We start from the raw sequence: 17422 nt of genomic DNA on the forward strand, positions 1-17422 counted from the left end.
CGCTGTCTCAGGGTTCTAAGAGTGAGTATTCTAAAGGGTAGGAAGTGGAAGCTACCAGAGTCTCTTAAAGCCTGGGCCTGGAAGTTGGCACAGCATCACTTCAGCACGGAAACTCTCACGGGAGAGGAGACATGGACCCCTCCTCTCAAGAGGACTGTCAAGGAATCTGTGGCCACACTTAATCCTCCACACTTGATGATCTCTCTTCTTCCCCCTCCTCCTCTTCCTCTCCTCCTTCTGTCAGGAATCTGTCTTAACTCTCACCTATCCCCGCCTGCCCACTCCCCATGCCTTCATGCCTTTGTAGGTGCTGTCCCTTTCCTGAAATGACCTCTCTACACTTGACCCCCAACACAGCCCTTCCCACTGGCCCAGTCTGCCTATGAGCTCCTCTTATGTATGGGGATGATTAACTCTGTGCCCCAAAGCTGGGTTGGGTGCTCCTCCGTCTTCACTGATATGGGACACTATAAGAGGTATGTGCTAGTCTCCTGTACTAGAATGCAAGAGCCTTGGCAGGGACCAAGCCTCTACCTCTAGATCTGAGGTCCTGAAGACTAGTACAGTCCAACAGGCCTCCAGCACTATAGGGTTAAGAGAGGCAGGTGAATCTGTATGTTCTTTTACTGACATGGTGACTCATCCAGAAAGGTCCCAGTCTGTGATAATAGGGCCTGACCATTTATTTGTGTTGATGAAGAGCTTTCATGTCATTGGGAGAATCTGACACATATCCAACTAGAAGTCAGCACTATCTGTATTGCTGCAAATCTGAATTGACTGGTTATATCTTTCTGTTTTCTGTAATAATGCTGAGTCACTCTTTGTATGGTCTGTTATTTAATCTGATAGACTGACACTTCTGTAGACTGAAGATCAATTTTGCTGCCCCTGATGTAATAGAATATTCGACATGGTAAGAAGTGATTGCACCCAACACTTTGGCTTCTCACATTGGGTAGACTGGGGGCAAGCCGGCTGTGTGTGTCTCCTTACTTGTATGTCCTGTTTTCCCACCTGGACCCCTGCCCTTCCACTGCCACAGTCCCATCGTTTTATTGGCCCTGTTCGGCCAGAACCACTGCACACTTAGATTGGCTTGGCAGCCAAGATGGTATGATTATGTGAATATCTCCAACCATTTCACTCTGGTCTACTGAAGAGTGAGTGATTGTGTCTTTGGTGACGTGGGTTCCTTTCTCCACCACTCCCAGAGATTTATCTCCAGAACGATCACTTTTAGGCTTCTAAAGCAAAATGTGAAGGAAAAAAGGAAGGGAAGAAGAGCACCCTGAGTGTGAGCTACAACCAGGAGTACGTTTATGGAGAAGTTTAGGTGGAAGGAAAACCAGGGGAACTGTGTGGTGAAAGAGAAAAATGAATTTTAGGAGTATTGCTGTGAACTATCCATTTTTTTCCTCAATCTTGAAGAAATATAAGTAAGAACATAAGCAGTATGTTGTAGAGTGCAATGCTGACCATGATTTCCCTTTGGGACAGTATTAAACTGGATGAACAATGGAGATAGTCATGGTGTCCCAGGAATTATGGAATAAAAATAAGATGACATAATAATATTAATGTCCACTATCTTGCAAATATTTCTATGGAGCCATTCTTGTTCCTCACAGAAAACCTGTGAAGCAGCATGAGTACCGGGGTTATGTTTAGTCTCCCCAAGTAGACTTGAGACTTCCTGAGGGCTTGGAGTCTGGCTCAAATGTTTACTGTAGCACAGATGGAGACACCTCCTTGGAAATCACAAAACAGTGATTGAAAATGGCAGCCTGCAGTGCAGTTCTCAGCCATACTGGTTCCAACAGCAGAGCAGTGCTGGTGAAAATATGCTCAGGTTCAAATAAAAGGCTGTAACAATGTGTCACCTGAACCAACTTGATTGTCCACCTGATGAGACCCCTGTGTCTAATCATGGATCTGGATGGCCTCCCGGCTCCAGGAGGACTGGCCCTTGCTCTTGCTGCATTACTGGAGAGGAGAAAGCATGTGCCAGAAATGCTAATGAGGGGAAGCCAGCTGGTTCTCCTGCAGCCCTACTTTTCCTCCAGTGCCTTCGGTCTTCAACTCTAGCTGCAAAGCATTTCTCACAGAAAACTCTCCGAATAAAGCCATTCAGTTCACACAGTTGTCACCATGACACCCCCTTGTCCATTCCCTGAGGAGAAATGCCAAGTGCGATGTGCACTGCTGATCTGACTCCCTTTCCGAGTGGCACCGCAATCCCTAACTCAAAGCCTTCTTCTTACACAGCGGATCTGGTTACACCAGACACACCTGGCCTTCACTGGGTGAATCATCCATCCTTATGGGGCTGCACTGGGGGCAGTACACATTAACTTCATTGTACAGATGAAGAGACAGAGCGGGCCACACCGGGGTTGATGTTGAGCCCACCTGTCTCTCACTGGGAAGCCCCCTTGCCCAAGTGTGGACTGAGAGGCAAATGCTGACCCCTCCCACCTGTGTAAATTTCGCCTCACCAGGCTCAATGGGTGTCATTAAAAACTAGGTGCTTAGATTTGGTGTTAAGTATAATCAGGGGCCACTGTGTGCTTTTTAACTTAGGGAGGATGGATGGAAAAGGATCTTGGGAATGTGCTAATGTTTGACGGACATTCTGACAAACGCAGGATGATAGAATCAAAGCGGGCAGTAGTCAGGGAGTGATTCTGGAAACGAGGACACAGTAGGGAAGGATCCAATGTGGGAGCAGGGCAGGACCAGTGACCTGAGCAGGGGCAGGAAACCAAGGCAAGGCAGAGCAGTTAGAGGACTGTGGATTTCTGGTTGGCATCCAGACAGCTGTGAGAAGGCAGAGCTCCTGACCGTGATAACAGGACACAACACAAAAGTGGGTGGAGAAAGGAGATCCCTTCGGGAGAAACTCTTTTTGGCTGTAATCAGTGGTGGCAGCAGGCACATTTTTCTTCCTGCTACCGATGAGGAGCAACAATGAACAGGGAGCTACATGGAACAGATTTGGGCCAAGGATCAACACAAAGATGCCTTCCCTGTAGAATCATCACCTTTGTCATTGCTTCTGGGCAACATAAGCCCCAATTTTGAAGGAGTTCTGATAGGAGCACACGATCAGCAAGGACTGTGGTGACTCCTGAGGATTAAGCCTAGCCTGCTCTAAGCCTGACTACACATATTAAAAAATAGTAATGGAGTTACTATAATGATATGGCATTTTAAGATTTGATCAGGATGAGTAAAGCTGAAACTTCACTAGTTCTTTCTTTTGTCCGTGTTAAAATTTGCATCTTTTTGCAGTTCTCATATTACAGCAATTATTAGTATAGTCAAACCGCCAGGGGCCCACTAGGGAAAAGTTATGCCAGAGAAAAGGAAACAATTCAGGTTTTATTTCTTTTGTGTTTTATCATGCATGTAATTCCTTAAAGAGTGCAGAAAATAATCTGTTTTGAATGTTCCTAATTTGGAAGTACGTTCAAAATCCGATTTAGCCAGACCTTAAAAAAAACTGTATAAATCAACAGCAATTACCTAATTCTAAATTGAATCATAACCCTGAAGAAATGTACTGTTAGAACATTATAGACTCCAAGTAATCAGTGATGTATCTCTACTCTTATAAAAGGAAATAATAAAAGGAAAAAATAAAGACAAAAACGGAAAATAAAAATGAAATAACAACCCCATTTATTTTATTACTTTAATTTAACCCTCAGATAGAAAGAATGACCTCCTGTTGTATTTCAACATTTAAAATCTGGCCTATGTGCAAAGTTTGTAAAATAATTTTTAATTTTGAGAAGATATAATTTACCAATTAGATTAATGTGTTTATTACTATTTAGAGACTTCAAGAGTCTTATTTCTATTAACGTCAAAAACTTCTGTAAACTTCTGGTTAATGGACTGTGTTCTGCATTTTTATTATAGCAAGAGGACCTTTGATGCTTTGCTGCATTAATGAAAGATAGTGATATTAGAACATTTTGTACATCCAATCTCTTCCTGTTTGTTAATTTGGCACTTTTTCAATCATACATTTTTGAAAATATAAGTGATTTCACATTAAAATATAAATTCACACAGCATATTTATAGTTTTAATGCATTCAGACTCCTAAAGCTATAGTCCATCACAGCATTTTAATTTATTTGATTTATATGTGTGCCCTGAGCTAATATTCTAATCATTTTTAAACTCAATCTTTTTCTGGATACATTTTTAGTTTTTGACAAATTATATTACATTTGTACAAAATCTTACATTCTTTGTATATTGAGCACTGTTTTGATGTATTTGCAAAATGTAAATATCTGCCTTCTCAATTTCATCCATTTGTCTAAAACACTGAGATATTGCTAGTCCAACAGGGATACTGCAGAGTGAGATTGTCTCAGTTTTGCACCAGAACACTTATAAAATTCCATTTTTCTAAAGTGTTCGATTTTTAGTTATTTTGAATATGACGTGGCAAACCATTTGTTTACTATAGAACATTGCTACTTAACCAAGTTTGAATACACTTGCACTCAGTTATGGCAATATTTTTTATAATTTACAGAGCTGCTTTTATATTATAATATCTTCTAGTGGTATTTAAAGTGTTTCTTCATGAAGACAATTATATGATATGGCTTGTTATTTGAGATGAATATACAAAAAATATTCTATATGTCACAGAAATCTTGGAAATCTTGGAAAGAACTTCTTTGGAAAGAATGGCACTATTGCTAGATTACTTTATACACAGACTCATCTTTTTTACGTTAGCTCATAAGATTTCACATTATCCTTAGTACTTATTTCCTTGACTCTAAAAAGACAAAAACTTGTAAGCTGTGCTCATTCCTGCACCATTTTGAGCTGAGACTATATTTTGACCCTAAATGGTGTCGATTTCCCAATTAGTTGGAACTCCAAAGAAGGAAACAGGTGTGTAGTGAAGAAGTCCTTTCCTACCAAACTTCCAATGTAGATCAGATCAGGGCATATAGTCAGTTATTGTGTTTAATATTCATTGCTAATGCAAGTTTTTACCTTTTTTGTTCTTTCTGGCATTTGGGAAGTCATATTAAGTACTACTAGCTGGAACCTGTCTTTGTCCCCAAATCAAGCCCACCTATGTCCTTTATGATAAACGATGCTATTTTCGGGATGGGGAAGATACTGGCATGACTTGGGCAAAGGGGGCATGCTGGGGAGGGTGGAGAAATAGGGTTGAGGGATGAGGGTGGGTTTTGTTGGGCTTGGCAACAAGGCAGAGAGGTTTCAGCTGATGTAGTCAGAAAGCAGAGCCATGAGGCTTTTGAGCAGATAGTATCAGAGTTGAATATAAAGGCATTTTGTCTGGTATCAGAATCAGAATGGATTAGGAGGAGAAAAGCTAGAGACAGGGAGATAAATACTAAGGAAAAGGGAATCTCTTGTTGGGAACTTCATTATGACTAAACCAAAGTCAAGGGCCCAACCACATCTCATAAAATCATGTCCCCTCTACATCTGATAGTATCAATCTCCTATCTACATATGTTTGCCAATAAAAAAGGGGGGCATTTGTGTCATTTCTAGGAGCAGAGACACCAAAAGCTTCTAAAGTGCAGACACCAGACCTTTCATCTTCAAATCTCTGGTTTTTGGAATATAGTAGGTCTTACAAAATGCTTACTAAGTGAACAAATGGAAATGAGAGTAAATAAAAATGGGAGCAAAACATGCTAGAGCCTGTAGTTTTTCCTGAACAAGTCAAATGATTATAGACTTTAGTTTCCTGGCCATGTATCCTTTCCTCTGAGAACTGGACAGTTGGAACAAGGGACTATTCCATCATTACCTTTCAAAAGTGACATACTGACTGAATCCCTGCTATGGACCAGAAGATGCAGGAGGGATTTGTACATTTAGCACTCTCCCATACCCAAGTGGGAAGGGAAGAACTTGCAGATAAGGGTATTCTGTGCATTCCTTCAGTTGGTAAACATGAGGCCCACATAGATATTTCCTTGTGCAATGGGAAATGCACCAGTATGGGGATTTTTGAAAAGAATCCTTCCTTAACTACAAAAATGACTTATTTTCAAAGATAGCATAAAATTTTAGGAAATATCTCAGTAAAATACATGATGACAAGTTTATACACCCAGAGATATCAGTAGATCAGGAATCAAAGAAACAGGTCAGTAGTAGTAACGTATCACCTCCATCCTGGGGAATTATGGCCAGAGCCGAAAATCAGGGTGAAGTGTGGAATATCCCCAATATTCTGGGGCCATGATCAGGGAGTCTTGAAGAACTGGCTCAAGCAAAGCCAACACTGCACTACAGGATACAGAAGGGGCAACTATCGCAAATTTGGAGAGCACGTGGAGGAGCACGGAGTGAAAGTTAAAAGATCTGAGCCAAAAGGTTCTGAATCCAGAGGCCTATGAATGACCATGAACCATACATCTCTTTGAAACAAAAGGAATGGCCGTCTGGGCTGGTTTGTATGGCTGTTGCCCAAATGCTCTAGATCTCACCTTTCATTATTTTTAAGCATTTCATTAAACATATGCCTCTCTTACACAGCACATTTCTCAGGGAAGCAATGCAATAGAACGAAGGACTTGAAACAGTTGAACCCCATCACGAGCAACAGGAATGGGAAAAGTACTCACGTTCCACAAAGTAAGAGCTGGCATCGATCTTCCAGATGATCTGGCCCCGATGAGAACCATTGACTCCACGGTTCTTATAGTCCAAAAAGTTTTCTGACAAGACCTCATCTATACTCCCATGAAAGAAAGAAAGCAGAGTAGAAAAATGTATCAGCTAACAGCATATTTAGGGAAAAGAAAGAAAGAAAAAGAGCAAAGGATATTAATGCTATCTCTAACTCAACAGACGAAAAAGCACATGGAATCCAAATCAGTGAGCTAGAAGTATCCTCAGGTACCCTCTCGACCAACCCTTTGTAATACAGAGCCAATCCCCGCTCTGCAATACTCCTGCGATCATCTAGCTGGTTTGCAAACACTTCCACAAACAGAAAATAATTGCTTCTATGGCAGGCCATTTCACTTTTGAATAGTCTTTACGTGTGTGAAATCTGAGTGCAAAAATCTTCCTCCTAAAGCTTTCAGGAATTGGTCTCGCTTTGGGTTTGTGAATGAGGCATAAAGAAAACATTCAATCACACTTTCTGTTTGGGGCCCAGCTCTCATAGACCCCACTTTATAGCATCTCTTCTCCAGCCTGGATACCTGTCATCATCTAATACCTGGGACTCATCCATGAATTTATCCATCCATCCTTCATGCACTCATGCATTCATTTGTTCATTCAACAGATACTTATCAAGACTGAACCGTCTGTCATGCTGGGAAAAATGCAAGAGCCATGGTGTTGGGCAAACTCAATATGGTCCTTTCTGAGCTAAAGCTTTCAAACAATTGAAGATGCAGACTTTATTTTTAAAAATTTTTTTTTAACATTTATTTATTTTTGAGACAGAGAGAGACAGAGCATGAACGGGGGAGGGTCAGAGAGAGAGGGAGACATAGAATCTGAAACAGGCTCCAGGCTCTGAGCAGTCAGCACAGAGCCTGACGCAGGGCTCGAACTCACGGACCTCGAGATCATGACCTGAGCCGAAGTCGGACGCTTAACTGACTGAGCCACCCAGACACCCTGAGGATGCAGACTTTAAACACTAAGTGAAGAAATAAAGGTATTATTACAATTTGTGATAGGGGATGGGAAGGAAAAGAACAGGGTGCTCTAACAGGGAGTTTGAAGGAGGGAGGCCACCTGGAGTTCAGGGAAGCACTGAGGGATAAGAAGCCACAAGGGTGGAGATGGAGGGTGGGTGTGGAGGGGGCAGAGAGAGGCCTTGATGTGGTGTCCAGGACCTAAGATGATGGAGAGCCTCCTGCATGGAGGCACTAAGAGGAGCTTGTGGGGGACTGTGTACTTTTCCTTTCCTGCTCTTTCTCTGCTCATCACATTGCAGTTGCCAATATCCTCCTTAAAGTTGGTGTCCAGACAGGAACAGCGTTCCTGGAGAGGACTGATCTGTGAAGGAGAAGCTGACTGCCCCCTCTCTGGTTCCAGACCTCATGTTTTCAGTGGAGGCTAAGACAGGGATATGAATTTTACTTTGGTTACCTATGGGGCCCTGGCAGAAAGTAAACACTTGAGCTAGATGGGTCTGTGGCTTTGAGAATCCAGATCCACTGCAGTGACAAGACGAATAAACAGAACTCAGGGGTTCCTGAGAGCAGGCTCCAAGTTCCAGCTCTGCCAAGAGGAGCAAGGTCATGGTTGTCCTTTTTGCAACTAAGATTGTATCTGCCTAGACTGGGAAAACAGGCAAGAAGGAGGTGAAAGGAAGGCAGGACTTGTAGCAAAGGACTCAGTTATCAAGGCTCTTTGTGCCATATACCAATGGCATCGAGTCTACATCTTCAGGTCCTCCCCTGCAAAATGGGGGTGGGGTACTAATCACTGGGACCTCCTAGTGGAGGAATAAATGAGACAACTGGTCAACGTGCTTGTGCCCTCCCATGTTGACTGCACATTTTTGGCTATCTCGTCTTTGGTAAAGATAATTGGGCACAGCAACACTATCTCTGCTTCATTAATGGCAGGCACTGTATCCCCTGGAAAATCACTTGGTTGCAAAATTTGCCAGTCTTAATATTCACAGTGTGTGCTCACAGCCCTGGTTGGGTTACTAAGATGATTGCATAATATGTCTTTTACCGTAATTGCCTCATTTCTGCCAAAAAGGCATAATATTTTCCTAGCTCCTTGGGTTTTCAGTGTAGAGATTTGCCTCATTATAGCAATTCTCTAAGGAGAGGTATTTACTTGAATCTTCCACTCTGATCACCAGAATATTCATTTTAACAGTTATGATCAGGTATCCCTGTAAATAATATCTAGAAGGGATGCTCATTCATGCATTAGGTAAATGTGCAGTAAGTATCTCCTCCACTCTGGGCATTGTGCTAAACCCTGCGGACACACTGGTGAACAAGATATGGTCTATGTTCTTGGGAAGTTTCTAATAGATTTGGGGACCTATTCAAGAAAACAGGCAATTCCATTAGACTATAGTAAGTTTAAGAATAGGTTAACTATTAAGGAACCACAGCAGCACAAGGAGAACCTCAAGGAGAAAAGGATGGGATGAGTAGGTGGGAAGAATCTGCAAAGACTAATGAGGATAGCAAAATAACACACATTTTAAAGAAAACAAGATACACTTCACTGTACACATTTAAACATGACACCTTTTGGGGCGCCTGGGTGGCTCAGTCAGTTGGGCGTCCGACTTCGGCTCAGGTCATGATCTCTCAGTCCGTGAGTTCAAGCCCCGCATCGGGCTCTGTGCTGACAGCTCAGAGCCTGGAGCCTGTTTCAGATTCTGTGTCTCCCTCTCTCTCTGACCCTCCCCCATTCATGCTCTGTCTCTCTCTGTCTCAAAAATAAATAAACGTAAAAAAAAATTAAACATGACACCTTTTAAAAGACTGTCAATTGGTCCTGATAAATAGCCCATTCTCTTACATTTATAATACTTCATAACACATAGCACATAAGAAAAAAGAATAGTCGATATTCCTGCCTGAACCATCTGTGCTGAGAGGTCAACTCCTTCCCCAAAGGCATTCATTGCCAATTGTTGGAAAAGTTATTGGTCTTTGCTTGGGAATTCAAGTGTATTGTGGGGGTCAGATGCAGAGAAACAGAGTCACTCCAGATATTTTATGCAGAAGGGGATTCAATGCAGAGGATTGGGTTCCTAGAGAAATGGACTCCAGGCTGGGTCTCTGGGAACAGCCCCAGAATAACTGGTTCTCCAAGGCCCTGCTTCCACCTCACTCAGAGTTGCCTCATGGGAACTGCTCAGCTCAAGAACCTCATAGAGCAGCGGTGGCCAGTGGGCAGGACAGCAAGAGGCTGCTTCCCAGGCCACAGCGATTGCCTCTCCACCCACAGAGAGCAACCAGCCTGTAGCAAGATGGGTACCTGCCACCACCACATCACCCAGGAAGTGAGTGAGTGGATAGCAAGGCACTGTGGTGGATGGCTGAACTTTCCAAAGCCATGTTTGAGGCAGCCACAGGCTAACCAGTAGGAGGAGGAACCCCACAGTTTGCTGCCTCCTTCCCTGTCTTGCACAGGTGTGCCTAATGAAGGGACCAGTGTGCATCTGGGACATGGTTGCACAGGAGTCTGAGAAATACAAATTTTAGGGACAGGATTCTGCACTAGAGGAAAGCACTGGAGAAAAGAAGAGGCCTGGAATGGATGGTGGGGGCCCAGCCATGCTCTCTGCCACCCTGAGGATTGATAGGCCCTGGGCCGTCTGTCCCAAGGTTTTTTTTTCCGTATTTTTTTGTCATAGTGGAAGTCATTTTGTGGGAGCAATGTTTGTGAGATTACAGGGATATTGACAACCCCTTGAAGCAGGAACGTTAGGCTACCTTAGCACCTATGTGAACCTAGGTAGCTTATTTAATCCCCCTGTGTCTTTGCTTCCTCACTACAATGCGGGGATAATATCAATACCAGCTTCAAAAGTCTGTTGTGAGGACTGAATGAGTGAATACAGGTACTGGTCAGAGAACATTATCAGACATCACTAGTAAGCAGATCTTACTGCTTACAGTCTGGGCTAACAATGGGGCAAAGCCCCATGAGTAATATGCAAAACCATTAATAATAACCTGAAGCAACTGCTTAGGCCAGTACTATTTTAAATTTTGTCATTACTCACTTTGTACGGAACACATAGAGATGTATTAAGTTCCTCAAAAAAGCTATTTGCTTAATGACATTTATTTTTTCTAGTGTGTAAAATCCTACCTCTTGTTCCACAGTTTATAACAAAGAAAAGATCTCTGCAGTTTGTTAAAAATTTGGATCAGAAAGTTCTAGTGAAGTTTACAGAAACAGCACACCTAAAAAACATGAAATGTACTTTTCTTGCGTTGTCATCAAAATGAAAACTGTAACTCTGCTTTCCGGACCCTAATCTGTAATAGAAAAGTATACAACAAAAAGACTATTGCTGTTGAGAAGAGAATCGACAAGTAAGCGCAGAACCAGTTAAAAAGGAGAATTGATCCACTATCTACATCTCCTAAGCCCAATAAAGAAAATGCAACCTGACTTCTGCTTCCCAGAGGAACTCACACTTTCTGATAATCAAAGGGGGGCAAAACCACTCTCGATTGAGAACCTCTGGTCTATGATTAAAAGCACTCAGCAAAAGAACAGTAAGAGAATGTTAATCTTTTAAATGTTTTTCATTTATTTTTTTGGGGGGGGAGAGGGGCAGAGAGAGAGGGAGACACAGAATCTGAAGCAGGCTCCAGGCTCCAAGCTGTCAGCACAGAGCCCAACAAGGGCTTGAACTCACAAACTGAACTGTGAGATCCTGACCTGAACTGAAGTCAGACACTTAACTGACTGAGCCACCCAGGTGTCCCAATATTTTCATAATTTTAATTACACATTTATTCCATGTTTAAGCAGTTTTAATAAGGGCTGCTTCCAACAGAGTCAAAGGAATGGTTATTTTTTTAAAAACTGATAGTCCTAAAGAGGGTTTTAAGATTTTAAATATTATTTTAACATGAATGTGAGATGAAGAGGTGAAAAATACTTGAATAGATACATTCTCATTGACTTAGCATTCTAATGACTAGAGGTATTAGTTGTATCCTCCAACTTATGTATCCTAACTCAATTATACAAGACTGTTCCCTTAGTATGAGTAAGCCATGGGCATTGCTGACTCTCTAACCCTAAATATAGAACTCATAAATAATTAGGTTTTATTTGTCAAAGTCAAGTAGGCATTTTCAAATGAATAACGGCAGAACTATTTTCTGGAAATGCCGATTTCTAATAAACATGCTTCTATGTACTTATTTTTGACCAGGTGATGACCTTCTTCCCATTTACTGAACTTTAAAATCTGTTTCCATGTTCCTATTGGTTTGGTAAGAAGCTTTTGTCTATAGTGCACAGTTACAACAATTGAGTACCCATCTAAGGGTGAAGGCTAGGCTGAACGAAGCCTGGGAATTAAGGTAATTTGTTATCACACATCCAGAGAATAGAGCTCCCTGACAAGGTAGATCAAGACATGAAGTATTGATCAATGGGCAGTAAATGTGCAGTGTCTCATCAATTCTGCTCAATGATCCTGAGAAGAAAGTTATGTTTTCCCCTCTGTTTTGGAGATAAGAAACCTAGAGCTCTGATGACAGTACCTGTCTGGGGCCATACATCTGGCCAGTGGCAGGATAGAATTCTAAACGAGGTCAAGCTGTCACTGAAACCACATGATCTTTCCCCATTCTGTGTCACCAGGAGAGAGAATCCTTCGTTACTCCATATCGAGCTCATGGCCACTCATAAAGGAGGGCAACCAAATTGGATTTCACGGATAATAACGGTAATGCTACTGTCACTGTCCCATCACTGGGTTCCTGGCTAAGGACGGCACTGGTGTTGGTGAGAGGGCCACACGTGCCCGTCCACATGCAGGTGTCTCACTCTCTATGGCAGAAGAAAAGTCGTGTATTCCTGGAGCTCTAGAGGCCAGAGCTAAAAGCATCACAAACCTGGCCTCACGTGGACAGGTTGTCCACTGGCGTGGAATGATACCATACCAGGTTCCACTGAGATGTTCCTATGGGCAGCATGGGGTCTGCCACCAGGCGAGGGCAGCTGTGTGGCCTTGGGAGCCACTGCATCACCATTTCTTCAGTGGTGAAATGACAGATTAAATGAAATCATCATCTCTAAATCTTTAGGCCTAGAATGGTGATTCGATCTTTGGCAAGACACTGCAAATCTGACAGACACGTTACTAAGGACCTACAAATTATGAACTCTTAAGGCACACAGATAATTTTGGATTTGGAAATTATTTCTGAAATGCTATGTTGCTGAAAGTGTTGGCGTTCTGCATTAAATAACTTCACAGTTATATATGTGCAGCTACTATGAGAAGAGCAAACTGTCAAGTTAAGATCCTAAGATGACGAGCTGTGTTTACTTTTGTCTCCGTCAGAATGTCATGTTAACACCAGATCTTATTCATTCCTAGAGTTTTACGACATTTGATGCTGCTGACTGCCCCTTCCTTCCTCCGCCACTTTCTCTTGACTTCTGTGACGTGGTCTAAGTCTCCATCCCTCCTCCACCTCCTTTGTGAGCACCTTTCCTGTCCGTCCCTCTGACAGAGGTGTTCCGGTCCTCTTTTCTACACAATCCACAATGACTTAATTGACTCTTGGGGTGCCAGTTACCCCAAACCTCCACCCACAGCCTGGATCTAGGGCTGAGCTCCAGATCTGCCCATTCCTTCATCTTGGATGAATGTCTTTGGATTTCTCACCTTCCCCACAAAACACTCTCCTCCTCCAATGGTTCCCTGAATGAATGAATGAATGAATGACAACAGGACTCACCACTGCAGGAAGGTACAGCTTCAAAGAGCTGGTTCAAAACTAGATCTGGGGCCAAAACCCTAATTGCCTAAGGTGCTAAACAAGTAACATTTCACAATGAAAGTAGGGATGGGTGGGAGGGAGACTGTGGCAAAACTAAAGGGTGCAGACCAGGCTAAATGAGGCAGTTAATGCTTAACTTTAGCAAACTAAAGCCAAGTAGAATTACAGGCTCAGTCTGCCAAATTGAGGGCTTTTGTGAAAGAAGCTAGAAATTTGGATTTCAATGTGAAATCTCTACATTTTTCAATGTTGATAACTTATCAAATTTAAAACAATGTGGACTAAAAATATGCTTGGTGGGCTGTTATTTTGCAAGCTCTGTGTTAGATTGATGGTATCCAAACAATTTTACACAAGAACTATTTTTTCAGCAAATTCAATTTTACCTAAGTCCAACTTAGCTAGTAACCATTACTTGTGTACAAATTTAAAAAACTATGTTTCTCCATCTTTACAATAATGCATATATTGTAAATACATCAGCCAAGCTGATTGCAAAGCCATTAAGAGATCTAAAAATATTTCCCTCACAGCTAGTTAGTTAGATAAGATCCCCTTTAGTTTATCAGAAAAACAGTCCAGGTTGCAAAATACTTAGAACAATCCACTGGGTTCTGTGATATTCCATGTTAAATCAGCATTGTGTGTCAGAATGTGTAAATTGCTCCTTGCACAGACTGATGGCAGAAGGCCTGGTCTCCCTTGAACTTGGTGCCTGACTTGAGCAACTCCCCTCCCCCACCCAGCAACCACACCTCTGCTTGCCAGTTAACCAGCATAAATGCATCAATTTCTAACACACTCAATTCTATCATGTAAAATAGATCAAATACATTTTTTCATGGGATTTCAAATTTGTGAGATCTGTTTTCTGCAGCACACAGACTTGTGTGGCCATTTTCCTCTCAACCATCACTCTGTTCCCAGCCTGCGGTCTGCTTGCTGTCACTGTCCACTGAAGCCCGTTACATCTTTTGAATACAAAGCAGTAAGAATGGTCAAAGAACAGGTGAAAAGAGGCACATGATTATGTTGGAAACAAAGTAGAACCCCCTCCGTAGAGATGTGTGTCCTTTGCTTGTGTATATGGTGTTGCTTTGGTGTTATAAACATACGGACTTGAAAACAGGCTTTTGATATTAACTTATTCATAATTACAAGAGCGTCTATACTTGCAAATGGTAATAACATTTGTGTTCAACCATAGCTGGCCCTTCTAACTCATGGTTTTCTTCCACTGAATAGAGATGGTAAGAGAAGCCTTAGTGAATGGGTCCTCCAGTGTGTTAGAATTTGCTGTACAGGGGTGCCTGGGTTGGGTTAAGAGTCGGTTAGGAGTCCGGCTCTTGACTTCGGCTCAGGTTATGATCTCACAGTTGGTGAGTTCAAGCCCCGCATCAGGCTCTGTGCTGACAGGGAGGAGCCTGATTGGGATTCTCTATCTCTCATTCTCTCTCTGCCCCTCCCTCACTTGTGTGCTCTGTTTTTCTCTCTCTCAAAATAAATAAATAAACTTAAAAAAAAAAAGAATTTGGTGTATAACACATTTGGTTGTAAATTGTGCACTTTAGTTAAAGTATGGAGTCTGTTGAAATATTAAAGCATACCTAAAAGTGCATTGTGAATGCTACGCTCATTGACCACCTGACCCACATGGCCAAGACCATTCTGTCTGCAGCACTCTGTCAGCGAGTCTGGCTAAGTGCTGTCCTACTCACCAATGAGATACATGCCGATCCAGTCTCCAGCATCCACTTCCTCCTTGATGTCCCAGTGGATCACCAGGTCCTGAGAGTGTCCTATGGAGTAGTAGGAGCTGCTGACCATAAGTGTGGAGCGGCTATCTGAGGTGACCAGGTCGGTGTCGCTGGTGGAGCGGGGGATGGTGACGGTGTCGTGGGGGCCGGTCCTGATGGCCATGCTGTGGAACTGGCCAGGGTTGTAGCTGTGACGGAGTGGCTCCTTGCACCGGCGGCGATTCTGGGAGTTTCTAGATGGGGATGCCATGGCGGCCAGGCCTAAAAACCTGTTCTGGTACAGATTCTGTGGGGGAAAACAGACAATGAGCAGGGGTGGAAGATGCCAGCTCCACAATCACTGTCTTCCCAGGGAAAGAAGTATATGCTGGGAGAGATGGGCTGTGAGATAGTTGCTCTCCAAGGGAGATATGAAATACGACACAAAGCATCTTCCTCAGGGTTTACACAAGGATGGCAAGAACAAAAATGCAAGCTCCCCGAGGGGCCATGCTTTTCCATGCTCTGCTGGGGTCTGTCTCTCCCCACTCCTTCTAGCCCACAGGGATTAGGAGGACCAAATGGCCCCGGCGGTGTGACTGCCCCCAGAGTGCCGTCCTTTGAGAAATCCAGCATCAATTCAATTGGATCCAATTTTATCCTTCTTTAGGGTTGATTATGGTTATTATCACTGAACATTTTAGTGATCCCTGCAGCCTTCGACACCCTATACACAACCCGGAATTAGAGGCGGTCCCTGCTGGGTGAGGCCACCAGTCTTGCATTACAACTCTCTATCCTACAGAATGTCCCGGTCATCTGAGATTTCTATTAAGGACCTCTGATACCTTAGTAATCTTCAAACACCATAATTTCCAACAAAATCCAATCTCAGAGGACCATGTCTCCCTTGGAGCCAACGTTATTGTAGAAACCATTGTATCTGATGAGAAAAAATGCATTTTTTTTTTTTTTTATTATTTGCAACATTGAGCATTCCATGTGAGCTGAGCCGATACTCCGCAATAGCTGGGTTGTTTGTAGCTTTTAAAACATGGGGAAAAAACATCCTTTCGAACTTGCACAAGGTATTCTTTTTTGAAACAAGCAAGTGTTCTGACTCCATCAAAGTATATTGAAACTGGGATTTAAATGTACATTTTTGGGGTTCCTGGCTATAAAAGTACATGCTATTCTACAACTAATAACACTTTTGTTTTCAAGAGAAGATTAAGGCCTAAAAATGTGTTGAGTCATGCAGTTTAGATCCCAGGGGCAGTTACTTATTACACACATCAATCAAATGCAAGTTCCTGACTTTTTGTTTACACATCATGAGGACCAGGCCTCAGCGACAGTCTACTCTTCGGATTACATAAGTCTATTTAGCAGCAATTTAGGCCTGCACTTTTTCCATCTTCCAAGAACAGGGCACTTGTAAAAAGTCCATTAACCTGATGAAGCACAGTGTTGGCATTCTGTGTCTCGGTCCTTAATGGCCATGTGGCATGCCTAGTCATTCATTATTTGAGTCTCTTGTTAGGCATTCTTCTGGCCCCACTGGCGGTAACCATGCAATTTACCATAGGCAGAAAAGCCAGACTTCAGAAAGCATCTCATCGCACTATTGGTACCATGTGGTCATTTTTTTTTAAATGCTTGTCATTATGACAGTATGAACATGGACAGACCCCAGTGTCACCTGGAAACCAGTCTTCCTGTCAGGAAGACTGGCAAAGCCCAGGAAGCATGAGCTATCTGTGCACTTCCCAGGTGCCCTGGGCTCTTTTGGGCAGTTCAGAGACCTCAGTTACCTGACCATCCTCCAGGGGCTTTGTCCAGAGACCTTTGTAAATCTCCAACAAAGAAAGGCTGCTGCTAGAGCATAAGATTTCTGCAGTTTATATAAACTTCATGTGGACTGATAACATCTTAAAGTATTATTATGGAGATTAAAAGCAACTAGGAATTAAATACTCAAGAATATAATTGCAAGTTAAACCAAAGTTGGTGCAGCACCTACCAAGTTCCAACCTGTGTATCCCGAGACGATTTACTTAATTAATCCTTCTGGTCCTCAGTAACCATTTGTAAACGGGCTGTTGTCAGAACTTAACGAGATAATGCAAATCAAGCCCTTAGCATAGTGAGTACTCAACAAATGAAAATCTGCTA

General features: G+C 42.6%; 1 protein-coding gene across 1 annotated transcript in view; it reads right to left on the minus strand.

Moving 5' to 3' along the window:
- Positions 1-15548, minus strand: part of HECW1 (HECT, C2 and WW domain containing E3 ubiquitin protein ligase 1) — a 235951-nt gene extending 220403 nt beyond the window's left edge. Inside the window, exons 1-2 of the mRNA XM_049641299.1 lie at positions 15230-15548; positions 6651-6758 (exon numbers count right to left, since the gene is read on the minus strand). Of these exons, the coding sequence (XP_049497256.1) occupies positions 6651-6758; positions 15230-15518 (397 nt within the window). The 5' untranslated portion in view covers positions 15519-15548. The remainder of the gene's footprint in view (positions 1-6650; positions 6759-15229) is intronic.
- Positions 15549-17422: the final 1874 nt, after the last annotated feature.

The sequence above is a fragment of the Panthera uncia genome, chromosome A2, assembly GCF_023721935.1.
Source record: "Panthera uncia isolate 11264 chromosome A2, Puncia_PCG_1.0, whole genome shotgun sequence".
Taxonomy (NCBI): Eukaryota; Metazoa; Chordata; class Mammalia; order Carnivora; family Felidae; genus Panthera; species Panthera uncia.